The 26491-nt window shown below is 36.2% G+C and overlaps 1 protein-coding gene across 8 annotated transcripts in view; it reads left to right on the top strand.

Annotated features, from left to right (window-relative positions):
- Positions 1 to 26491, top strand: part of LOC112560247 (cGMP-dependent 3',5'-cyclic phosphodiesterase-like) — a 93808-nt gene that overhangs the window by 56280 nt on the left and 11037 nt on the right. For 5 of the 8 annotated variants that reach the window (XM_025231944.1, XM_025231939.1, XM_025231945.1 and 2 more), the window contains 24 exons: positions 517 to 582; positions 3137 to 3224; positions 3927 to 3979; positions 6125 to 6199; positions 7101 to 7142; positions 7614 to 7682; positions 8036 to 8166; positions 8602 to 8713; positions 9586 to 9625; positions 12766 to 12829; positions 13478 to 13559; positions 18289 to 18349; positions 19194 to 19275; positions 19597 to 19631; positions 19841 to 19956; positions 21334 to 21411; positions 21931 to 22008; positions 23487 to 23612; positions 23893 to 23963; positions 24216 to 24338; positions 24891 to 24978; positions 25232 to 25279; positions 25744 to 25818; positions 26307 to 26406. In XM_025231944.1, coding sequence (XP_025087729.1) covers positions 517 to 582; positions 3137 to 3224; positions 3927 to 3979; positions 6125 to 6199; positions 7101 to 7142; positions 7614 to 7682; positions 8036 to 8166; positions 8602 to 8713; positions 9586 to 9625; positions 12766 to 12829; positions 13478 to 13559; positions 18289 to 18349; positions 19194 to 19275; positions 19597 to 19631; positions 19841 to 19956; positions 21334 to 21411; positions 21931 to 22008; positions 23487 to 23612; positions 23893 to 23963; positions 24216 to 24338; positions 24891 to 24978; positions 25232 to 25279; positions 25744 to 25818; positions 26307 to 26406 — 1903 coding nt within the window. The other 3 variants (XM_025231938.1, XM_025231940.1, XM_025231941.1) reach the window with 3 other exon arrangements.

Genomic DNA, 26491 nt, shown 5'->3' with positions numbered 1-26491 from the left:
TTGAAACTAGCTACAAATATACACATACAAAATATATGTCATTATACACATACAAATATATGTCATTAGACTGTTCTAAATTAAATACCTGTTTGAAAAGCAGAGTTTGCTTTGTAGCTTCTTGGGTGCCTTAAGTCATGTCATATCTTATTGTTACAGCAAGTTAACATAAGACCAATGTGTTCAGTTTGCTAGCTGTTGTGGGTGGGGTAGTAGAGAAAGGTGGAGAGAAAGGTGGGGTTTTTTCCTTTACCTAAAGTAATAGATCTGATTAAACAAAATTGCTGAGCAACTTTAAACCTTTTGAATAAAAGTTTTACATGCAAAAAATGCTGTTGCTTTCTAGATTAGATTAGAAAGGTGCTTATTACTTCTCTCTGTCTTAAATTATTTTTGTCCAGTATAGCTTCCATTTAGACTGATAGCACTGGGTTATCCATACTGGAATAATGGAATAGTCATTATACATTATATTGTGGTGCCTATAAAGTAGAAAGAAACAATTCTTTATTTCAGGCAAGTGTAACATCAGTTGATCTCACAGCATCAGAAGACAAATATATGGAACTTTTATTGAAACAGGTAAGACATGTAAAACATCTTTCCAAAAAATTCAAACATCTTTGCTTTGATTCTCACTTTCATCACTTTCTGAAACTTCTGTAATTTAGTGGAACCTCACCCGAACCCCAGCAGGGCTGAGTTGGTGTGCACACATGCATGACAGAAAGTTCTGGGGGTGGGGAATGAGTGCATGGGTGGCCCGTGTTCATATGTATATGCTTTAGTATCCACATTAAGAACATGTGACATTCTCTTTTGCATAAGGACCATACTACACATCTTTATTGTCTTGCTTCTGTCCACAGCAGAAAATTTTCCTCTTGGAAGTCCTCATAAGTAATAAACTAAACAAAATACAGGTAGTCCTCGACTTACGACGTTGATCCGTTCTTACGCGGCGTCGTAAACCGAATTTCAACGTAAGTCGGATCCTACGTTCATACAGTACTGTACCATAATAACAGTACAGTACTTCAAACACTTAGCCTGACCTAAACACCTATCCGAACACAGTACCCTACATGATTATCAATAAACATAAGTACAGTAAAATATTGTGCAGTACAGTACGTTTAATAATGATTTTGGTCCAAAGCACCAATAATCTTTCCATCTCAATAATAAGCCCACTACGTTGCTTTGTTATCAATATGGCTTTCATAGGAGCAGATCCTTTCACATGTTCAATTATGCGATCTTTATCCTTGATAATCGTAGCGACAGTCGAGCGTCGTATAAAGCGTTGTAACCACGAAACGACTTAACTCGAGACCATCGTAACCCGAGGACTACCTGTATAGTCACACCTCACACCTATACTCACACTTACCCCCCAACCACCCCAGCAATGATTATCTCTCTCTCTTCTGTACAGTGGCTAAATACCAATAATGACAATCATTTTTCTGCTGCCTTTGTTGACTTTGCTAAAGCTTTTGATGTTATAGAATATAGATTATATAACTTTGCACTAAATATAAACTAAGTACTGGGAGAACCAAACTCCTTGCCTCCTTTCTCGATAACTGAACTCGGAGATTCGCTGTAAACATCCAAAAGTCTGATCCTGTTGGTTAAATTTGATGTTCCTCAAGGAACATATTAGGACCTTTTCTTTTCTCCATATACGTAAATGGTCTTCCTCTCTACATATCCCAATCATCTTTCCAGATGACATCACAATACACACATACCAATAACTTATCATGCCACTTGCTTTCTTCCTACAGCTGAACGCTGACAAGCTTCAGGCTTGGACCGAATCAAACCACATCACTCAGCCCCCAGAAAACTGAAATTATGCTTCTAACAACTAGGCGGAAAAGACAAAGCCTAGCCAACCCATTTCCAAGTATCCATATCGACACAACCAATAATAGAAGTAAAGTATCACAAACTCATGGATGTTACAATCGACAATAACTTATCATGGTCCCAACACATCTCTGCCACAAACAAAAGTATTTCCAAGAAAGTATACCAGCTGTCAGAATTAAACATTTCCTAAACCCTCGCACAAGAAAACTCTTATACAACCCACACTCAGTCAACCCTTTATGCCTCGACCCTCTGGGACTCTGCTAGTGGAGCTTCCATGAAACGTCTAGCAAGTGTTCTGAGGCGAGCAATTAAAGTAGTTTTACTAAAATCAAAAATACAGCCAAATGACTTTACATCTCTGGGAGTTCTTCTTCTGACAGACTAAAATTCAACAAAAGCTTCTTCGTTTATAAAATACAGATGGGTAAACTGTCCCCCAGATTCTCTTTGCTATTTTCCTCCAATAATGTTTGACTTCTCTAAAACTTAATATTTCCATTCCTAGAATAGACCTTTTTAAACTGAGTCTGAAATACTCAGGGAGCGTGCTGTGGAATAGCCTCCTCCATCTTAAACAATTGAACTCCCTGAACTGCTTTCAACTCCAATTGCTAAAATACATATGCTAGAATGTAGGAAAATTTGATGAGGCCTCCTCCAAAAAAGATTCTGAATCCATAAAACATTACTTTCCAACTCCAGGACCCTTGTAAATATCTGTTTTAACTTTCTTTTGTGCATAATTACCTTCCACTCGTTTGATATGTTATTACAAGTTATTCTTTTGCCATTGATTTCCCATTAATTGCTTGATGTTTCATCTCACCAATGATAGTACATCAGCGTGCTCTGTGTGTTTGAGAGAGGGGATGGTGTGACTTATTTCTGGTTGAGGCTCAGAACATTTTGAATGACCCTTGTTTCAGCTTTTTTTAAATGTGTCTATTGATCTATTTGTAGAGGAACATCCAGGTGTTCATCAGCACAAATAGTTTTACATGTTAATAACTCCTGATAAATTTGAGGGTTTGGTGACTGAAATCTATCATTGTGCTCATCAAAATAAAAAATTTATTGTTTCAAAGCAGAATCAAGAGTACTGGCACATCCCAATACTTGCAGTGCAATCGCAGCAGCTATCTATATTATTCTACACTCTTAACAGTCTGTCATTGCTATTTCAGTAGACCAAGCTAATGGTGTAGACTTTTTAAAAAAAATTCAGCACAGAGATATTTCTTTTTCGTTGCAGATATCAGTATCATATGAATCAATGAAGCTTTTTATGTCTGAACCTGCAACAGAGAACTCCCAGTTAGAATCTTTAATTGCTTTGTGTGGTGAGTATAACACCAACAATGTGTCACTTCGTCTGCTGAGCAAACCAACAACAGTGTATTAGCCACAGATATTCCTGTACATCATAAAGGCAAATGATTACTAAATTTTTAATTTGTAAAATTTGATAGTGGCTTTTAGTTTCTATTTCCAGTTTACTAAGATTACAACATAAATTGTTATTAAGCTGTTGTGTGTTCTTTGATATAAATTCTTATTGTGGTTTCATTTTCTACTAGAGGTAGTGTGACAAATTCAAGAAGAAAAAATGTTATGTACCACTCAGGACAGAAAATGAGACTCCATTCACCATCAATTTCATAATCTTGAAGCAGAAAACTGGGTTAAGAGCTGTCTCGCATGCCCTGCAGTCCATCTTTTCCTGTTAAAGATGCTATTCTTTAATACTATGCACACTGAAGTTACTTGCCAAACCCATGATGTTTATTTGCCAACACAGATGTTTACATTTTATAGTGCTTGAGTTCTGTGCTTCAAGACTAAATGCTTATACATATTTATACAAGTTACATATTTAATCCATCTTGCTTTATATCTATGCTCTGCCTCTTTCTTTCCACTGCTCTTATAATCTCCCTAGGCTTTGTACATTTGGTTTGCCTTATGCATATGCTATTTAGCATTTCAATGAATGTTTGTAGAATAATATCATTTTAACCTAACATTCAATCTGTGTGTTGCAGCTGATTTACATGATCAAGATGCTGCTCAACTAGAACTTAAAGTTATCAAATATGTAAGTTTATTAGAAGGTGGAAAAATTTTGAGCCCCCACTGAAAAATCTATTGATGATTTATTTCAGGGATAAGCTGTGGATATTAAATGTTTATTATTGTCGTTTTGCTGCTAGTTTGATTTGTTTTTGGCCAACATTTTAAATCTGGTTTTCTTGCTGTCTTTGCCATTTTTACTGGACTCTGTGCTAACGTGTGTGTGTATATGTATGTGTCAAAAGCATGAAGATGACCAAAATAATGCTGTGGAAAGAGTATGTATACTGCAATATCAGTTTTGCATTGTTTCCATGTTTGTCTTGTGGCATTGCAGCAACAACTTTCTGTGCTATTGTAATAACAATAAAATCTACATGCTGTTGTGTTATAATGGTTTTCTTTAAAGACACTGACCATCTTTCATTGGTGGATTGGCAAATAAAGATCTTGCATTTTATTTTATAAAAAAATTACAAATATTTAGGATGTGGAATGCAGTTAGACTTGCTATGAAACTTGCATGAGTATTGAAATCTCATGGCAATGTTGTAAATCATAAAGTTGGATTAACCCTCTTCACCTAAGGAAGTTTTTTTTTTTTTGGTTAACTATGCAACAAGTGTTACCTTGAAGGACAGATAAAACAGGTTCCTATCTTGGGTTCTTTTTTGTTCGTTGTTGATGTGTGTGTGATCTTCAACATTGCGAAAGTAATATTAGTGTCTTAATGTAAAGGATGTGCCACAGTAGCTGTTTTGGGTTAGACAAGTAAGAGATTTTACTTTTGTTTAAAGTTTATTCCTTTGGAACTTTGGAAAGTTTTTAAAAAATCCAGAAATGTTCAGATTCTAACGATAGTTTTAGAGGAACTGATATGAGAGCCACTGAGAAACCTTTTACGTTTTGTCAACTTCATCTTGGGATGGTAGGGTGGGGCTGCTTGTTCTGATCCTTAGATGTCTGCCTCTAGGTTCAGTCTTCATTTGCCAGATGCCAACTGAGTGGCTAAAAGCTTATAAATGTTAGGTTGTTAGCTAGCACAAATCACGAAAGTTATAACAATAAAAATTTATTCATATTCAAGGTGCTAAAAAAGGTAACTACCTGTGGTAACAAGTAACTTTACAGTAGTAGTTTGAAGAAAGTAATTATAATGTAATGAAACACATGCTTACAGAAATGTTGTCTTAACATATCTGTAAATGGAAGGGTCAAGTTTTCTGTTGGCTGTTTTATTGAGATGATAGTTGTTGGAGTTGTCTTTTGCAGACAAACACATTGAAGTGCATCCATTAGTTAATCTTGAGAAAGTGAAAGATTAATTATAGAAATAAACGCTGTCTAAAGTTATCAGTTGTTTGGCATCAGACTTTTGGGGATCTAAAGGAGTGCTAAATTTTCGCAACACCAGAGCATGCAAATCATGTGCTGAGGGGACTTGGATGTGGAGAAATGCCAGAGCTTAAAAGGAAGGGTCACCAGAACCACTGAGTTTTCATGAAAGCTGTACCCAGACACTGTAGTGTTAGACTTTGGATCTTGTCCAAAATGGTGGTCTAGGAAACTGGTGATAGTAGGAACTGAAGTAAGTTGATTCCTGGGGGCTTGAATGGATGGGTGGGAGTTTTCTTAATTTTACTTCTGAGTGCAGAGTTACTTTGTGAAACAGTAGGACAAGAATGGAGGTTCTCAGAATATCAGGGAAATAAGTTCACAAGGTGTTAAATAACAATTTCTTATTTCATTCTAATCACAGGCAGATATTTATAATATTTTCTTGTTGAGCTTGCTGGTAGATGAATTTTTGGATAAAGTAATGCTGTTCACAAACTGATGTATCTTTATACTTATCCTAAACTAATGTGCAGGTGTTTCATCATGATCTCAGGAGTTGTGGATCTAATATACTTAATTATCTTTGACTATCCACAGAAGAACAACCAGTAGGTTTTTCCTTAAAAAATAAATATTGGATTTAGAAACTATTCTTATTTTTCTATTCATTTATGTTCTATTTATTTCCTAGTTGGTCTTGTGTCATTTTGTCCTACGATCTGATTTTTAGATAAGACAAAAAAAAAGAAAAGAAAGAAAAAAGGGTCTTAATGCAGAGAAGTTAATCAGCTCCTCTTTCTGTTCATTAATTGCAAATGTTCTTTTTTTGCAGCTTCGTGAGCACACATGTTCTGAGAGTGGATTTCTTCTGCTAGTGGTTCCAGAGACTTTGGAGCTGATTTCTCAGGTATTAATCATGTGTGACAAAGAAAGTATAACTGTACCTGTGTGTGTGTGTGTGTGTGTGTGAGAGAGAGAGATCTTTAATAATTACAAACCAGCCGCTGGCTCTTTGCTTAGCAGTTACTGTACAGAACCAAGTTTGAACATGGTAGTGCTGCTTCCTGGGGTGAAGTGGGGGAGATCCACTTTAAAGTAAGGAGCCAGATCTAGTGTGGCATGACATGACACAGATGAATAGAGGAGAGATGTGAATGGGGACTATCACTGTACATTTTGTATTAGGCAAAAATGAGTTTTTTTCAACTTTCCAGATCTTACCTTTTTTTTTTTCATTCCTCATTTTTTTTTTCCTTTCCTTCCTACCTCCCAATTTTTGTTTTCTCACATGAAGTACCCACTCCAAAACACACACACACAAAATCTGATGCACTCACTCTTCTGTGTGTATGTATTTATATAGTTCTGAGGCTGTAGCTTAAAATTTGAAGAAATATTACCGGAAAGGTAGCCATGGACCAGAAGCAATGCAAGATCTTCTTAAATAAAAACTAACATGGACGTCAGAGCTCAGCAGATAATCTAAAGATTTTGGCTTGTATTCAAAGTGAAGCTGTGACTTTAGGAAAGGTCAGCCATGGACCAGAGACAATAAACCTTAGAGAGGTAGCCCTCCAGATCATAATTATGGCGGCAGGGGCTGTAGTACCAGGGAGACAGAGGCTGCAGCTGGAGGTATAGCAACCTCAGGGGCAGGCAGATACCTCTGGCTGATGTGGATACAGCCCTCACTTTTGCTTTTATGGTGATAGTACTAGAACTGTGCCTAATAGAAAATACAAAGAGCCTTAGCAAGCACAAGGACATTGGTGTGTTATTAAACAGAAGTTCTCTTTTCGTATTTCTAGGTTGTGGGAAGCACAATCCTGCCTGAAGAAGTTCGCTTTCCTGTGAGTTATAGGAAAAAGATAGTTTTAACATGTGTCTTTGATGTTGTTTAACAACCCTTTACTAGGATTCCCACCATAGTGACCCATACTTAATTAGATTTTAAAATCATAAGATGTACTTTTTTTGGGCAAGAATAAAAATTTAATCAAACCCTGTTTACAAGGCCAGTAATGAATGGCTTCACAGAGTGAAAATTTCAATTACATTACATGTTCTGTGTTATCATTGTTTGTGCTATTCTATTTCTATAGAGAATCTTGAGATAATGTTTGTCCTGTCCTAATTTTCACATTTTATGTCTCTTGTATTGCAACTATTGTAAAGCACATTGAGCTCTCTACCCACAGAGGAAATTAGCAATGCAGGTTCTCTTCAATAATAATCAAAAGCATTTAAAATATGATGGCACAACTGGCTGTTCAGAGCTATTCAGTGTTTGAAAAGTAAATCCCTTGTGATAATGTCTTCAGGGACTGTGGAGCTGTTTTGCACAAGCACTTGAAACCAAGCAGCCTATGTTCCTGGAGCACATACCCCAGGTGAGAGAGTGTGAGATCTTTATTCGTTTTTAGTCTGCCTTGGTTCTTACTATTTAATATTGTCCTCAGTCTCCAGAAGATAGCTTTATTTGGTTACCTTATTATTTATCTTTTAAATTGAGGAATATGAAAGTTCTCTTTTTTTCATATCTACTTATTTATTTATTCTAAATGTAGCCCCATTCAGTCTCAAAATAATCACAATGAAGAAGTAAGTCTCGAAATTCTCATTATGTGTCATGTTTCTTTAAGTAGTATTTATGACATCTTTGTTGTTGTAAACTTAAATCTCTGCTTTCGGTAACATTAAAAAATAGAATTAAAGTGGCTTTAAAATTTTGTATTTGTTAAAGGATCGGAGAGCAGAAGTGGAGAAAATTGTGGAAAAACCTGTCCATTCCTTTCTTTGTGTGCCTGTGGCCTGCAAGGACAGTCATGAGCTTATTGCTTTGGCCTGCCTGGTTAACAAATCTAATGGTCAAAGGTTAGTGGGATTAAGAAAATCTTAGTAAAAAAAAAGGGGGGGGTAGGCATACTGTTTACATGTATACATATCTTTTATTGTGGAAGTTCTCTCTGATTTCCATTCTTTTGTACACTTGAGTTGGACAATTCACATTATCAGACTTTTAGGGTAGCCAAGTGGTTAGAGCATTAGCGTCCAAGGTTAAATAACCATGTGTACTTCACCTGGTTGCCAGGTGTTAAATAGATACTTGACCCCTTGTAAGTTTGGGGAAAGAAAGGCACCACTCTTACAGAAAGAAAGGCTGCCCCAAGAAGGCGTTTTGCTTCTTAACAACTAAAAGATTTATCTTTACCTTTAAACTTTAAACTGTTGTCCCAGACAAGATTTTGAAGGACTCGGCAATTAAATTAAATGTGCTGTTTCTGCTTACTGCTGTATGATCTGTGGCAGATTTGGTGATGATGACATTCAAATAGTGCGGCAGTGCTTTAAGTACACAGCTACTGTGCTTACCAGCACTCTGGCTTTTCAAAATGAGCGGAAACTAAAAAATCAAACGCAAGTATGTCACTAGGGCTTTACATGCTAGTGTTTTTCTTTGAAATTTGTACTTGCATTGCTTTCTCAGTTTTCTGCTTAATTCCTGCTTGTCTTTAGCATTTATGAAATCATTCACTCAGTTTGGTTGTAAGCTTTCCAGGACATTAGAGATGGTGCAATGCCACTTTGGTTAATGGTTTTTGAAGTCTCCATCTGAATACCTCAAAGAACTGTGTTACACAGCCGGTGAAGGATAGAGTCAAGTTTGTGTATCTGTTATTTACAGTAGAGGCCCGCAAAATGTCCAACAGTTAAATTTACCTACTTAAAATTTACACCAATGTGAATTCTACATATACGAGAAGATAGACACATGAGACACAGAAGTTTTGCATGTTGGTTGGTAAAATCTTATATCGCTCAGCAGCTTTTATGCTGTTGGTCTATATCATTTGTGTCATTAACTCTTCCCTTACGTTTAGCACTTACGAATGTGAACATCTTCATAGCTCTATAGTTCAGTTGCGTCAATAGCTCAGTTATGTTGATACATCATTGAACGAGTTAAAAAAGGGTTAGGATCATATTTTGTAGCTATTATATTTATAGTTGTATCTATGTAAGGGGAATTGTAGATCCAATTAAAAGTTGTATGCTACAAAAGTACAAAATAAAGGGTTCTCTGTTGTTTTTAAAACATGTTTTATTGATTTAACATTGTTTTTTCTAGGTTGTATATCCTTTCTTTGGATGAATGCTTCAGTTAGATATCCAGATTAATGCATAAGCTATCACAGATTGTTTACTTTATTGACTATAATAGAAATTGCATGATTGGTAAACAAAATGGAGCCATTTACTATGTGTACTTGTGTGCTGTTTATAATTTTTCAGGCTCTGCTGCACGTTGCACGCAAGCTCTTCACACGACTGGGTGAGTTCATATATGATGATATTCAGACAGCAGACTCCCTCACTTCCATCAGTAATATCACCAGGTGTCTCCATAGCTTTCAATTTATGTTAAAGCCTTTTGAGAAGGACAAGAAGCTCCTTCACAGCCTCTTTTCAAATAAAGAAAGTCATGGTACCAATAACTCATCTGTCAAGCAACTAGACAGGACTGGGGGAGAATATCTTGGAGAGAATTGGAATGTGGATCCCGATAAATTTTTCAAATCTTCGGCAAGTTCACATGCAGCCACAGTTTCTGAAAAAAATATTTCCTGTAGCTCAGAAAATATTGGACTTGTTAAAAAGAGCTCTGTAGAAGTTTTGGGATCCATCAGCTTTGCTGAAAGCATTCATAAAGAGCTGCAGGCACAGTCTACAGGTACAGATGAGCATTTAAAAGTGCATAAAGGGGATACAAGTGATTTTTTACCAGAAACAAAGTCATCTTACCATATGACGAAGTTAGGCAGGACATGGAGTGCAAAAGAAATATCCAGCATGGAAAGTAGCAGCACAAGCTTAGGTATGGAGGTTCTGGATCATCAGTACCATAAAAGCAACTTTGCTAGAAGGTACAGCCAGACCAGAGCCAGAAGAGATAGCATTCATGCAGCTGGTAGAAAGCCAGTTGATGTAAGGGCTCTAAGACAATGTGCTTTGGAACTTACGCAACATAAAAATGTTACTGTAGAGTCAGTTTTATACATGTTTGATCCACATATTACAGACATTTTACACACCATGCAAGACGCGATCCCCACACAAGAAGAGATACGCGAAGAATACAAAGAATCCACTGCTGAGAAGCTATCGCTGTTAAGTGGAAATAGTATCTTCAACCAGGAAGATCAAGAAGGAAACACCACGATGTCTCAGAGGGTTATAGAAGAAACACCAATGGGAAAAGAGGAAGGAGAGAAGGAGATTCTGTTGTCAGAAGCTAAGAAAGACATTATTCAGCAAAGCAGCTCTTTAGTGTCTCAGGCCTCAACTGATGAGGCTGAGGTGTGCTCTAAGACTGTACCTGCTATTTGTTTGGCATCTGTTTGTGAAAGATTGCAGGCAGAGGAAAAGACTGCATCACAAACTGATGTATTACCTCACGAAATAAAAAAATGTGACAGTTTTATCCAAGAGCATAGACAATTTTCAGTTCTGGACAGCATGGGCAGTGGTGGCAGTCTGACCTTGCAGGATTTAATAGACCTACAACCTCCAAGTGCTGAGTATTCAGATGAACGCTTCCTATGTATGTTTACAGTTGGAGTTTGATTCATGGGCATGTTTAATATTAAAAAATTTTTGTTATTATTTATATTGAAGATCATACAGAATGCAAAAGCATATCTTACTCTTGTTTTTTAAAAGATCTGTTACATTAATGAATGCCTCAAACTCAAAATTGCAAAATGAAAAAACAATGATTTTAAATAAATTTCATAGAAATACCTATTCAGAAGCTGCCACAGCCAAGGTGCAAGGACTAGCAAACAATGACAGAAAATGTCAGTTGAAAGTGGAAGTGTAGGGACCATTGCTGCGCTGCTTGTTGAATGCATAAAATCTTGATTTTATTTCACAACTAATGCATATATTTAATGAGTCAAAGAGAAGACAATAATTGTAGCATACTACTAAAATCTCTGTCACATACGTTTGGGATTTTGCACAGAAACGATAGACTATAGAAGAATAGGTTTCAAAGTAAAATGCATGGCCTTAGCACCCAAGTATCATCTTGCCCCACAACACACTAATGTCACATCAAAACCCCTCATCTTCCACTGCTGTGCTGTCATTATGCTCTTAGTGACATGAAATTAGACCATTGTTACTGTCAGCACTGTCAGTTTCCACATATTAAAATCCAAGTCTAATATGAACTGCAAAATTTAAGATCTCATTAAACTAATGTGAAAATTAATTAATTAGCTATGAAAATGGTGAACATTTTTAGTTCATCCTCTTAAAGTATTAGCGTTTAATCTTTGTGTTGAAAGATTACTAAATTTATTCATAAAGAGGACAAAGAGTAGCATATCCTAAACCTGCATCTAAAAATATCTCCGTACATTGTAGCTGTAGAAAAAAAAAAACAACAAAAAAGCAAAAGAAACTGGCAGGAAAAGAATGCAGCATATCTATAAATGTCGCAAAATTAAACAAGATGAACATTGCTCTACATGGAGAACGCTTTACCCATAAATTCAGCTTATAAATCTGTCACTTCCTGTTTATTCCCATGGAAGTTTAGTAAAGCTTTGTGCTAGTGTATAGTCAGACACATACACTGTAGCATCTGACCACAGTCAATTGTTACAGGAGTTGATTAGTAAGCTTTGTGCAAGCATCTAATTAGACATGTAACATCTTGTAGCATTTGATCACAGTGAATTGCTACAGGAATTGATTAGTAGGAGTCTGTTAAATCATCTGCTTGTTCAGCTGTGTTTGGTTAATTTCTAAAAATTCTTGTTTATTTAATTTGGCTTCAGATTGATAACAGACTTTGTCTTTACTTGCTAAAACTGGTACATGTAGGAACTTTATTATGTGAACACTGACAGATGAAATCTTATCTCATCACTAGCCAGCTGAAGTACACCACTTTCTTGTGTTCAAGTAGGATTCCATGCCATGCATTGATTGCAGGTGCCAATTGATTACTTTGCAACTTTCATGAACTATTACATGTAGAATTCTGTTCTTAGATTTATTTCACCAATCTATCAATAGCTACAAAAAAACACAAAGCATTCAGTATGGTCTTTAAAATTCTTTTAGTAAAAGAACGTTATCCCCAGGCTACAAGTTTAGCCAGTCCATGGTTTAATTGAAAGTGTTCAACTTTCCGATTGAGTGTTCATCTCTGAACATTTACTTTTGTTTGTTGAATTAAAAAGAAGAGATTTTTGTGTAGATGCTGACATGGAATGTTGTATTTTCCCAGTCCTGCTAGTTTTTAACTTTGTTTTTGAAAGTCACTGTCTTTACAATTTATCTCTAAATACCTGTCAGAAGATATAATAAAGCAAATTCATATAGATATTGATGTCCTTTTTTGGCCATTTTCAAGATGTTGATGCTGACTGATGCAGTTTGTTTTGTGATTACATTCAGATGATCTGACAAAGTTGTTGAGGGAGATTATGCAAGAAGCTAGAAACCTGACTGATGCTGAAAGGTGAGTTTGTGGTGAAATAAATCCCCTTGGGCTTTCTATCTAGACAGCACCATGTCTGTTTTGTTTTGCATCACCCTTTGAGTCATCTTGTGTTGATATCTCAGTTTTATATGATTCTAAACTATTAATGATGTATCATTATTAGTTATCATTAATCATTAAAGTATATTTATTAATCTTGGGAATTATATGTATAGTAGGCATCTGTAGGTGTGGTGGCTTGCATGCTTTGTCGATCCACAGAGCTATGTCAGCAGGAGCCTTGCACCAAACAGGTCTGTCAGGGGAGAGGCCAGACTAAAATGTTGCACCCTGGCCTTCCATGTCGGGGAGGGGGGGGGGGGTTTGCTTTGGGCTGACAACCCACTCATATTAAAAAAAAAAAGATGTTACAGAAACCGCAACAGTGTGGCCCTATGCTCCTCAGGGAGTAACAAGAACTAAACTGTGTGTAATGGAGATTTTCCAGTCTAAAGATTAATCTTTTGGATTCTTTTCACATAAATCCTTGCAAGAATGATGTTTTAGCTTTTTGTTTTTATCTCAGTCTTTTGGTTACAGCTTTTCTCTATTTTTTTCCATCCCTACTTTTGTTTGTTCATAGCATGGTGGTGAGTACAGTTTATCCACCTAGTCTTGTGTGTGCAGATGTTCCGTGTTTCTTCTCGATCAGGACTCTGATGAGCTTGTTGCCACAGTATTTGATGGAATTTCTACCAACAACAAGGAGGTACCTTGCTGTCCCTCTTTTATCTGCCTTCCTTTTGTCATTGGCTACAATTTATTAATGTATTTGATGCCTTTTCATAATATTGGCCGTTGACTTGCAATATTAATTTGTACAATTGAAGATCTTGCTTTTAGAGTTTTTTAAAATTCATGCATGATTTATGTTGATACCAAAAGATTACACTGATTTTCATGGGGGCCTGCTTTCTTGTGAGGGTGGTCTCACTCTCCTGTCACTCTTGCTGCTTTACCTTTCCTCAAACCTCTAGGTACACAATCCCAACAGGTAGGTCAGCTGGAGATTGCTCACTGCACCACACCTATGTTAAACAGGTGTGCCTGGGCATTTTGGACATTTGCACTCTAATTACTTGGCTATCTACTTTCCTAAGTTATGCTATTAGCAGCTGGTGAGATATTAATACAGTGAGCTATATAAACTAAAGTCGAAAATAGCAGCATAAAATTAAATGCCTTTTACAAGTAAGGAGAAAACATGTAAAATTTAAGATATGGGTTTTTTTTCCCCTCATTTGTGTCTTGATATCAATCCAGCATGTATATTGAGCAGCATTGTAGATCAGCATGCAGTAATCTTTCATTTTATGGTTTGCTCTTATGTTTCTCTGAGCTTCTTAGTTTGCTTCATAGCTTCCACCCAGAGCCCTGTCTCTTTCATTCATATAAGAACCAACAAAAGGTGCAGTTAAGCAAATTGTCTAGTAGGGCTGACTTAATAGCACACAGATTTGGTAGACTGTTTTAATAAAGCTAAAAGTGTTTCTATTAATATCATTACCTGCTTACTGTCTTGATCTGTCAATCGGTCTCCTTTTTTTGTCTTTCTTCCACTTTCACTCACCATTTCCTTTCGTGTACCTGCTCCTTTTTCTGTGACCTTATAATGCCCTCTGTCTTTAATTCATGCATGTGTATGTGTGAGAGAGATGCCAAGTGAAAGATACATGTGTATATGTGTGTGTGTGTTGATGTGTCTTCTTTGTGCATATCAGGTGTATGTATACATACATGGGCTTCATTTTGCATACACTGTTGTTAGGTAGTGTACAGTTGGTTTTTTTAAAATATTTATTCTTTAATTCCATAAAAATCCCACAATGCCTGCAGATTCAAATTAGTCGAAAATTGTAGTATACATGTATTGACAGAGAGCTGCTTGTGTAAATTTAAGATCACGAGCTGAAGGTCTGTTGGTAGAAACTTCACATTGGTCCTGCTTTTAACACTAAATTTCACAGAACAGTGAAATTAACAGTTATTAACATCTCATTTCCTCGATTTTTGCCTGCAGTCAGAAAGAGAAGTAGCCATTAAAGTTTTCAATTGCAAAACTTGTTTCAGTGGATTTTACGGAATGGGGTAAGCAGTGACTGATTGATGTACTCCACAAGTTCACATTTAATTTCTCTTCTGTGTGCACATACTTTCTCTTTTGCAGTGCTGTTTTTTTTGTGCCTACACATTAGCAAGATGCTGTGTTGCAGTCTTCCCTGCGCAAAGCTTTCAGTCTATTTTTCCGCTGCAATGTTCAGTATCGTCTATTAAAAGTATAATGTATCATCTGGCTGTGGTCTTCTAAATCAACTGTTGTATAAAAGAAGTTTACCTGAGCTTTACAGCGACTTCATTAATTTACACAAAAATATCTCAAGATGTCAGACATAATGTTGTTGAGAAAGTGGTAAGGCTCTCCTTTCTTTCACTGTTCGATTTAGATTTTATTTATACATGGGTCAGTTTGGAGTTGCAGCATTTGGAACCATTCATTCTGGTATGAAGGAACAATTATTGTACAGATGGCATTGCCTGCGCTGTGGAAGACATCATGTGTGGGAGATTCTTTTTTTTTTTAAAAAAAAACCTTTTTCGCTTCAGATCTAATCTGTTGGAAGTTTAATAAATAAGATAACTTATTTGCCATATGACATTGCACAAAAGACATGTCTCATCGATGGCCGCCATATTTTTGACAGTCACTAACCACACACTTGCAGTGAACACTACATGCAGTACTATATATATGTTCTTATATAAATAAAGGTGAAATTCACCCAGTATATATGCTCATACACACTTTCTCACACATTTACACCCCCACATTTCTGTTTCACCACCATGCTATAGACAACCTACCTTTCAGTTCAACCACCAATTTCATGTATAAGCATCCCAAAACAAATGAAGCGGCCCGATGGCGCAACGGTTAGCGCTGTTAGTGCCTGTCACCAATACAGTGAAGGTTGGCTGCCCTGAGTTCATTTCTCGTCTCGGGCACGCTGATCTTTCTCTGCACGTGGCATCTGTTTACAGGGCTGGCTGCTTGCCGTGATATAGCCTTAGTTGCTGACACGGCGTAAAACACCAACCCCCCCCCCCCCAAAACAAATGTGAGCATGAATACAAAGACAAACACTTGCTCACATACTTTCAGTAATCACACTGCATACAAATTCAAGAAGATACATTAAGCAGTCAATTCTAATTCATGCCATAGACATTTCAGAGAGGCTACTGCCTTGGCACAGAAACTGCTTCTCAGAATATTCTTGCCTGGATGTATCTGTACATGACCCCAAAGGGCATGGAGTGAAAGGGACTACTGACTTGTTGGCCACAATTGTATGTGTACATGCCCTTCATAAACTGTACTGGGCAGAGATTGTGGCTGCAAAGGGCAGGTCACAGCCAGTAGTTCTGTTAGCCGAATGCCCCACCTGGTTGAGTTGGACTTTCCGTTTCTGGGTGGTACTGCCTTACAAGATGGTGACTGAGAATGTCACCACTTATTAAAACTGGACCAGACAAACCCTCCTGAAGATGAACTTCTCCAGCAGGCATTAGAAGTAGAGTTGTTTTTAGGCTTTTTTGATGAGAGATACCACATTGTTGTCACAGAGGAATTGATTCCAGATGGTGGTTCACTTGCTCTATGGGCATTTTATTGGTCAGAGGTTCCACTGAGTTTCTGTTTCTATGGAAGTCAACTGCCATTTCTCTAGTCTTAGAAATGTTGAGCTGCAGACTGTTGGCATTGCACCATACTAGCTGGTGATTCACAACCTGTTGATATACAGACTCATCGTCATTTGTTATGAGACCCTCAGCCATAGTGTCTATGAACCCAGCATGTTGGGGAGTTGAAATGCACATGAAAATAGTACAGAACTGATGTAATGGTATTTTTAAAAATTGGCATTAGAAGATTGATTTGATAATTGTTAAAATTCTTTGATCATTGTGAAGAGGCCATCATGAAACCTTCACCAGTTTTTGAAGGAAGATTATGTTAGCAGGAGGAAATGGCATACATGTTAAGTGCATGCTGTGTATGTGTCATGGTTGGTGCATTTAATAAACAAAGCCCCTTTAAAGATGAAATAAGACATAAACTTTTTAGTGCATTAATTTTTAATGAAAAGAGTTTGTAGCTTTCAGCAAGAAGAAATATGAAGTTTTAGTTACTTCTTAAACCTATATTTTCACAAGATTTCACAGCATGACTGTGTCCAGGTGTGAAATAAAATCTCTCTGTACTGTACATCTCACCTGTTTAACTTTTCAGCCATAAATGTGCTTTTCACCTCTGTCACTTTCTTTACCCTGTCTACCGCACCATGGTGCAGAGTTTTGTTCAGAGAAAGTAATGAAAATGGAAGACAAAAATCACTGAACAATACCCCCCCTTTTTTTTCTCTTTAGTCTTATTTTCAGTTTTAGTATTCTTCTAGTTCTATAACAAGACCACTTACTAGGGTAGTACACACTTTTTTTCTTTCTTTTAATTTTGGAGGAATATATAGATTTTTTGAAGTGGCTGCTCATTAGCAGTCATGGTACCTGTTGGTGGTAGCCTATTTTGCATTTATTGGTGCTATTGAATTATTGTTGCTTTATATTGTAGTCATTCGCTCCAACAGCTGTGGTCAATCAGTTATCTTTATAGGCCAGATTACAAAGGGAGCTCTTTGTTAAGAAAATATTTTTTTTCTGAATTGAATAGGGGAAGATTGTGGCACATGAAGACCAGTTAATAAATGTACCAGTATTCTGCATGGTTATATTCATATTTTATGTCAAACAGCATAAAAACATGGAAAACTTGACTCTGTTAGTGCTGTAGAATTTTTTAGGGTCATTGTAGAGACATCTGTAGTGAAAAGAAACTGTCTTTGGGCTACAAACTTGGTATCTTTTTTTTATTATTATATTATTTTTTTTTTTTTGAAGATTGTCAATCAGTATAGACTCAAAGATGTCGTTAATCCTGGTGCCTAGCATGCGCTCTTGCCTGCCCTTACCTTAAATTTTCACATCATTTAATTATGATTAACCCACCTAATAAAACTGCACACTAATCTTCCATCTCCCAACACTTTGTTGTTTTGACTTTGAATGTAGCGCTAGTCTTTCATCCATTTTTAGTGGCTTTTGTAAAAGTTTAAAAGAGTTATGCTTCTAACATTTCTTGGTTCATATAATCTATTCTGGTACATTTGTGTTGTCAGACACTCCAGAATGTCTGAAAAGGCTGCCTTGCAGGTTTAATAGTTTGTTTTTGTTTTTGTTTTTTTAATTCAGTCTGTTGTTTTTCATTTCCATCCAGCTATTAATTTCCACCAGTGAAAGTAATCCAGCAAGAATCTTCAGACATGGGATTTTATAAGGAGCAATGGGACGTCCATAAAGAAAAAATGTTTTTTCTGTTGCAGGCACAAGCAGAGATAAGGCTGCCTAAAACACAGGGAATTGCAGGCCATGTGGCTACAACAGGTAAAAATAAGTAAATGCATTAGCATGTTCAATATTTGAAGCACATAGATGTATAAATGAATGTGTAGATATGTATATAAAGATATAACAGGGCCTTAACCTTTTGGTCATAGTAGAGGAAGGTGTTAAAGACAACACTTAGTCTTGTCTCAGGACCCAATTTTTTGTTAATGGCCATGCCCATCTCTAAACCCTCTCTGCCTTTCCTTCCCCAACCCTATCAGGCATCAGGTAATCCATTCAACAGCTGGATCAACAGGAGGAAATAATTTATTTAACAAAGGTATTGAACCAGCTAGTGTGCACATCTTTAGCCACACTTCTTCTCTTATAAGGATGATGTGACACAGTCATTAATTCTGGAACCAAAGAAGTCTGAGTTATCACAAAGTAGGCCAAAAAATGTGGGGACCAAGAGGCAAAATAAATACACTTCTCACTGGGAGTGCAGTCAACATCCTTCACGCACACAGAGATATCAAAAATCTGCACATATGGGGAAAATAAAGTGATGAAACACACAAGGCCCATAGATGAGAAAATGTGAAGACTGCATGGGCATTGATCAGAAACAAGTTATCATAGCAGAGAAATGGAGACAATCCAATGAAGTGAAAAACGACTTTGGACAAGATGGCTGATGGCTGACAAGATGGCTGAGATGAGTAGAGACTGTTACTGGAATAAGTGGCAACAAGAACAATTGAAAACAAGTGTACATTGCAACAAAAAGCACAATGCAACAGGAGACACCAAAATTGACACAGATCCAGCCATTTAGGCAAAAGTGTTTGTCATTAGTATATATCTTATGCGTGAACTTTGTGAATATTTCTTGTTTCAGGTACTCTACTCAACATCAAAGATGCTTATTCTCATCCTTTGTTTTATCGTGGCATTGATGACTCTACAGGCTTTAGAACAAGGTGCAAAAAAATTACCAAAATCTAGTTCCCTCGTAATTTATTTTGATTAGTATTTTCAATTACATGATTGCATTTCATTTTTTCCTGTTATACTAGTTATTAACAGATAACACATCATAATTATACTTTAATTCCAATTTTAATTGATAGTACAAGCATTGGTTGTTTTTATATATATATAAAGGCTGCATAAAATTTCCTTCTATTCACTTTGTCTAATTTCATGTAAAGTTGTTAGTTTTTTGGTGACATAATGTATTTTGTGACAGCATCTTTTAAATGGTCCCACACACTGACTGTAAAGGTATTTATAACTTTCAGAAACATTTTGTGCTTTCCAATCAAAGATGAAGAAGGTATGTAAATATCGAGCATTGTAGCTTTTTAAATCTATTTTTTCATAGACTGAGACTGTAGGTCATCTGAACCACAGGCATTATTTCGTTGTTATTACTATGATGTGTTAAGAAACTGAGAAACAAATCATATTTAATAAGTATCTATATGTGATTTTCCATTTTCTCATCATATCTGTAGCTGATGTAGTTTCATGCATTGGTTACAGGTGTTGTTCTTGGTGTGGCACAGCTGTGCAACAAAAAGACAGGAACATATTTCACCACTTTTGATGAGGACATAGCTTCAGCATTTGCTGTGTATTGCTGCATCAGTATCAGTCATGTATGTAGCCATTTCTTTGAAAGCTAATGTCAAGTGCTTTCTTCCTTGCTAATGGACATATGGGATGGTGGGAAATATTGAGCTTATTTGTAGCAACATCTTTAAGGGATCAGAATTATAAGATTGATAATAGATTTTTCCTTTTTCTGTAATATTAACTGTGTCCTGTATCAGTATTCATTTTTACCATTCCTCAAGTTTTCCTTACCCATTTTATCCCTATAAAAACCATTTTATAAGTTCCAGCAGTTAGAATGGGTAGTCTAGCAAGTAATGTCACCCATCAGCTAAAAGTCAAGACTTGTGGCTTCCCCATAGATCCAGGTGGATGATCCATTATTTTCTTCTAGACATGTCTCCTTCAGGAGAATCATAATTTATCGTGCATGTCAGTGCAGCCGCAAGACTTTTAAGAATGTGTCTCTTGAATAAAGTTTTTGATTCTGTCCCATAACGGAGGTGTGGACCAGTTAGTGCTGAGGCTGCACCCCAAAAAAGCTGACTGCACAGTTAGTCACTAAGTGCTTCTTGCATTATTGCTAGAGTGTTGATTCAGTTTCCTGGCTGATTTCAAAATTTAAAGAAACTTCTTGTGACGGTCTCAACTTACCCTTTGCTTTCCTGTGAGCATTTTATGATCGTATAAAATGTGCTGTAATCAATTTTTAAGGATAAATATAAATTTTTAAATGACTACATACAGCTCATCCAATGACCCTTTTTGAAAAAAAATTGTTTTGAAGATTAGAGTGTCAGTGTAGGTTTAGTAACTGCAATGAAATGAAGCAGCAGGGATTCATAACTGATTCTACAGGCATTTGAAGTAATTTGCTATTTGATACTGAGTTATATTAATTTACAGGATAATGCCTAATAAATGTTTTCAAGTATGTGGAAGACACACTGGTTGATTAGGATAGCCTAAGTTAATCTAAGCCTAAGTTGATAAATATGTATGATTTATCTAGCTTGTAAGTATTGTACACTTCTAAAGGGTTTTTCCTACAGTTTATAGGCTAGAAATTATTGAAGCCTTTATTATATTACATAATGAATCTACACACTATGTGTGCACACATTTTGTTTATGAAGGAGAAAGTTCTCGCTCTTGTAGTTTTTGTAATTATTTGTCCTATGGCTGGAGTTGGTGTAACATTACATGAGTCTCTTGTGGTCTACAGTGATTAGTGTTCTTGAAACCAGTTTTAATCTTGTCCTAATCATTATAAATGTTCTTCTCCTCTCAGCAGTTTCCTTGATGTTTTCACAGTTGATATTTCCAGAGAGAATGCCAAACCAAAGTTTTTAGTCAACTTTCTACTCATCTGGTCTAAACCTGCTATGCTATATCGTTTTTGCTATGAAAATTATTTACAGTCACTGATGTACAAAAAGGTGATCGATATTCAGTACCGAAACAGTCTGGCCAATGAGCTGATGATGTTTCATATGAAGGTAAAGGTCATAAATGGTGTTGAAGCCTTGGCCTTATGTCAGCATGACTGCATTAGATCTGATTTTGTTTGCCATAGCACTGGTGCACCTTTTGTATGTCTGTGTGGGGAGAATAGTTCTGCGACTTTTTTCCCTCACTGTAGCTTGTGTGCAATTGCAGTTTTCTTGAAGATTAATTTAGTTTTCTTTTATACTCTTTCTAGCTGATTTCTGCCATCTCCTGAAATGCCATGAAGATGGCAAAATATCGTGTGACTAAAGTATACAGCCAGGTACCAGAGGAAGAGGAAGATACCTGCAGAAAGCAAACCCTAGTATGTAGAATATGAATGCTATAGAAACATCAAACCTGTCATATCAGAACCTGCAATTTTTCTCCAGCACAAAGTGATGACGGGAGAAGGCAGAAATCTGTTTGCTCAGAACATAGTGACAGTCAAGCTTTGTAGTGTAGTTAGTGTCTTGCTTATTTTGTTTGACTTATTTTTTATTATCTGTGTTTACATCTGCTTTTTCCAGTGTCTCATATACAAGAAGCTACGAGATACTCAGCATCGAAATAAATTAGCAAATGAGCTCATGATATTTCACATGCAGGTCAGTAGACAAAAGTTACCTCCCATCCATCCCTAACCCTGTAAACCCAGTTCAACACCTTTTGTGTATGCTGAGCCTCTGCTCTTTAACAACAAAACTTGCTTCAGCTTCTGCAGTTTGTTGAAATTCAAATGTATTGCTGCATTACTGTCTTAAGAGAAAAATAATGTTCATTGCAAAGAGAAACCATTTCATTTTACATTGTTGATTTTGGATTTTGCATTGAAAAAGGATTAGACGAGTTTCCTTTCTTTTATATGGATGAGCACTGGAAGCGTTGGATACTTTAAAAAGAGCTTGCTATAAATGTCTGTGATATGGAGATGTCCTGCATACAGCCTGATTGAAGACAAGGCTGACATTTTGTCTGTGCAGTTCTTTCATCACCCTTGTGCAGTGTTCTTGCAAGTGTGGTAACAGCCAAGAGGGTTGAGTGCAAATATGACCCATGTCTGTACTCTAATCTAGCCATATATTATTTGATATTTTTATCACTAACTGAGAATCTTGCTATTGTAAAAATGATGCAGGGCATCACACAGAAGAGAATCAGCATTGAAGAATTCATACTGCCTCTCAGTAGTTCTTTGTGCCTTGCCTGTAGCATGCAACTTACTAACTATGCTGTGAAAATTGTTTTCATAAATATAATGAACAAAATAGTCTGGCATATAAAGTGGATTTAACTAAAAAGCAGTAAGTCTGATAAACAACATTTGAAAAGCATCCTGTGTCTCCTGGTGAATAGCTGATGAACTAATGGCTGTTTTGGGACAAATAACTGTTGCTCTTATCAAAAGTTTGTTTGCATATGCATGTCCTTTCTTTTGATTGTATCCAGTTTACTTTCTTGTGATTCAGTGTTTATAGTTATTCAGCTTTTGCATTCATTTAAGTTGTTTCCATTACAGTAGAAAAACATATTTTGTTAGCTGATAAGAAAAAACTATAAATGTTTCTGCTAAACACTAAAAACAGGTTTTCCAAATCTCAGGTGCAAACATTTAGCTTTGTATGTAACTTGATCAACAGTAGCTTATAGACATTTAGCAGTATAATTTAAAGCTGGGCTTTAAGCTGAGGAAAAATAGATTATTTTATTTCATGTGCACATTTTTGGTTTTCGTATGGTGAACTACATCTGGAATTATCTTTAATCTCTTCCTTGGCATGATGTAGTGAAATTGCTTAAACTTGTGCATGCCATTTTATTTCTCATATTACATAGAATTCAATGAAAATTTAGAACTTTTTTTTTTCTTTGTAGAATCACAGTTCCCTAGCCACTTCTATTTTCAAAAAGATTTTACGTTCTAAGTATAACTTAGTATTTATATATTTGTTATGAAACCATGAAAACTGGTGAATTGAGTAGGAAGTTCTTTCTGTGCATGTGTGCAGTACTTTGATACAAATATTTTTCTTATGGAGTTAAACATTTATGAGCATTCACAACAGCTTATTTTCCATATTCACAGCAAATCCCAACAGAAGAGGTGACAGAGTTGGCAGGGAAAAAGATTCCAAACATCAAGAAGATTAATCCAGTCTTTGACCAATTTGTCTACCCTCCTCGGTCCTTGGCTGAGACACAGACTCCTCTAGTGAGCATTCTTTTCTTAGTGTTCTTAGTTCATAGTCACAAAATGACCATTCTTTATCTCCCCTTCTCCCCAGAAAAAGCAACAGCAAACATAAATGAACATAAATGAAATTGTGTTTGTTCAGTGCTCAGTACCTCATATCTTTTATTAGTCAAACTGATTTTTTGAAAACTCTTGAAAAGCCATTATGAATTTTGTTGAAGGACAGTTTCTGTATTGTGTGTCATTTTGATGCCATCTGTTCTTCTGTGTGATTTTATTCTGCTGTTGCATGTTTCAGGCCTGCATGTCTATGTTTGATGACCTTGGGCTTAGTACAAGATGGAGACTGAAACGAGATACTTTGGCAAGGTAAAGGCATCGTCTGTGATGAGGTGCCTGCTTTTCTCAAAACACAAGCCTGCTTACGTAAGAATGTTGTTTAAATTTTTCTTTGGCTGCAGTTGCTAAAACTCTTGATGTCTGGAAGTCTCATCTATCTAGCACCAAGCAGACTGGTATGTTCATACAGTGGCAGTAATGGTTTTTGAGGGAGTTGCCTTCTTTGCCGGTCAGGGTCATTTTGGCTGTTCAATTAAGTTACTGTTTTTTACAACTGGACAGGTTTTTGCTCATGGTAAAGAAGGGCTATCGCAACCCCCCTTACCACAACTGGATGCATGCTTTTGCTGTGGGTCACTTTGGCTACCTGTGCATCAAAAACCTCAAACTGGATGATTTACTAGAGTAAGTAACACTGAGGCGTAGATGAGGAAGTTACTGCTTTCAATATCCCATTTCTTTGCTTATTTTCACATTTCTTTTAGCTCACCAGGGATCACATCCAAATTCAGTGCAGATTTGTGGAGAAAGCTGCTTGAGAGAAGTATGAATAGGTGTAGGATACATCTTAAAAATAAAAGCTAGTGAAGATTGCACATCATCCACAATTATTAATTTCAGTATGTTTCTTTTCTTGTAGCTTAGTAAAACTTCATTGACTTCAACTTTTGTAAAGAATAAAACTGTCCCAGATTATAATACATTCCATATGATGACTTCTTACGATTGGGAGCTTTTTGTTGTCAGATTAATAGCACTCTGGGGAGAAACTTGTTATTTTCCAAAAAGTTGAAGAAAACAGCATTTGAAACTAAATATTTCAAGTTTCAGCGAGAAACGTGTTTTAGACACGAAAGAATTTGACATCAATGTTATACTTTATTGAGTAGTCTTGAGGTCATATATATTTTAGAGATGGAGCCATGGTGTATATATTGTTATATTGCAATCTTTCAGTGACATCGAGTTGCTGGCTTTTTTTGTGTCATGTTTGTGTCATGACATTGACCACAGAGGGACCACAAACTCTTTCCAAGTGAAATCTGTAAGTGCTGGATCCTTCTTTGTTTTTTTTTTTTAACCAGTAGTGAGGAGTATTAGATTATTGCAGCCAATAGAAAGTTCAGTGTTTGTTGGCATCTCAGTATTTTTGTAGGCTTTTCACCTTTTTAGCATTTGTGCTTGTTTCCAAGCTATCTGATCTCAGACTTTTTTTTTGGGAGGCGGGAGAGATTTTTGGGTCATACATTTAATTGTATAATGCTAAGTTTAATGATTTCCTTTTTTATCTTTACCAGCAATCAGTACTTGCTGCACTTTATAGTTCAGAGGGATCTGTAATGGAGGTAGGTTTGTGTGTTGTTGAATGTTCTTTGCTTAGAGATTTGAACTTATTGTAGGGTGGCATGGACCTGCCAGAATAAGAATGAGAATTTTTTCTGTTAATTATGTAGAATTAAAATATGCTGGTATGTTTCTGATTTATTTTTATGTGGGATTCAAGTGTTACAAGAAAAATGACGTTTTGGACTCATTAACAAGCATGATCAATATTTTTTAGAGGGGTAGGTAAGGGTGGTGGCAATTGTGCATAATTGGTTTGTTACTGATAATAAAGTATAGTAAATCATTAACTAATAAAGTAGTGCTAGGATCCTAAGTTGTTTTTTGTTTATTGTTTTTTTTTTTTGTAAACTACTGTGAGTCATTAGGAAATAGCATCATTAGTGATTATTATTATTCATAATTATTAGATGTGTGTTTCAAAAACAGCACAAATCAGCATTTAAAAACATTAATTATATTGCAGAGACATCACTTGGCTCAGAGTATGTGCATTTTGAACACTGAGGGAAGCAACATTTTTGAGAATCTTACAAGCAAGGTATTGTTTAATGTTAGGAAGGAGGAAAAAAATCACTTTTTTTCAATAGCTCTCTTGTCAGTTTGAGCAATGCGAAGGCTATACAAAAATCAGTAATCTGCACCAATATGGGATTCAGAAAAGAAGAAATGAATACTGCTTTGCTAAAAGCAATAGTCATGTTCGTGTTTGCTTTCTTTAAAGATTTACTGCCTTAATGAAAGAAATAGTCATGCTTGGGTTTTATTTATTTAAAGGTTTAGTGCACTAATGAAAGCAGTAGACATATATTGTTGTTATCTTCAAAAGTGTGTAGCTGTAATAAAAAAATATTTCTCTAAGCTACTGTGGAATGGATCTAACAGTATGTATGCCTGTTTATACAGAAAGTGTATATTTCAATACCAGACTGTTTTGTAAAGTTGATGGATGGACCTCTTGGTGCACAGTTTGCTGCTGTCATGTGTCAGTGACTTTTCTGAGTAACTTACTATTGTGTGATTTGATAGGAGTACCAGCAAGTGCTGGACTTGATGAGAGACATCATTCTGGCTACAGATCTGGCTCATCATCTGCGCATATATGATTCTCTTCAAACTATGGCAACCAGTAAGATGAAAACAATAGATTTTTAAATATTTTTCAACATTTAAATTTAAACATAAACTTCCTTTTGCTCCTTTGAATTTTGTAT

Source organism: Pomacea canaliculata, linkage group LG3 (genome assembly GCF_003073045.1).
Source record: "Pomacea canaliculata isolate SZHN2017 linkage group LG3, ASM307304v1, whole genome shotgun sequence".
Classification (NCBI taxonomy): domain Eukaryota; kingdom Metazoa; phylum Mollusca; class Gastropoda; order Architaenioglossa; family Ampullariidae; genus Pomacea; species Pomacea canaliculata.
Note: the sequence above shows the minus strand (reverse complement) of the source record. Positions and strands in the feature narration are given on the sequence as shown.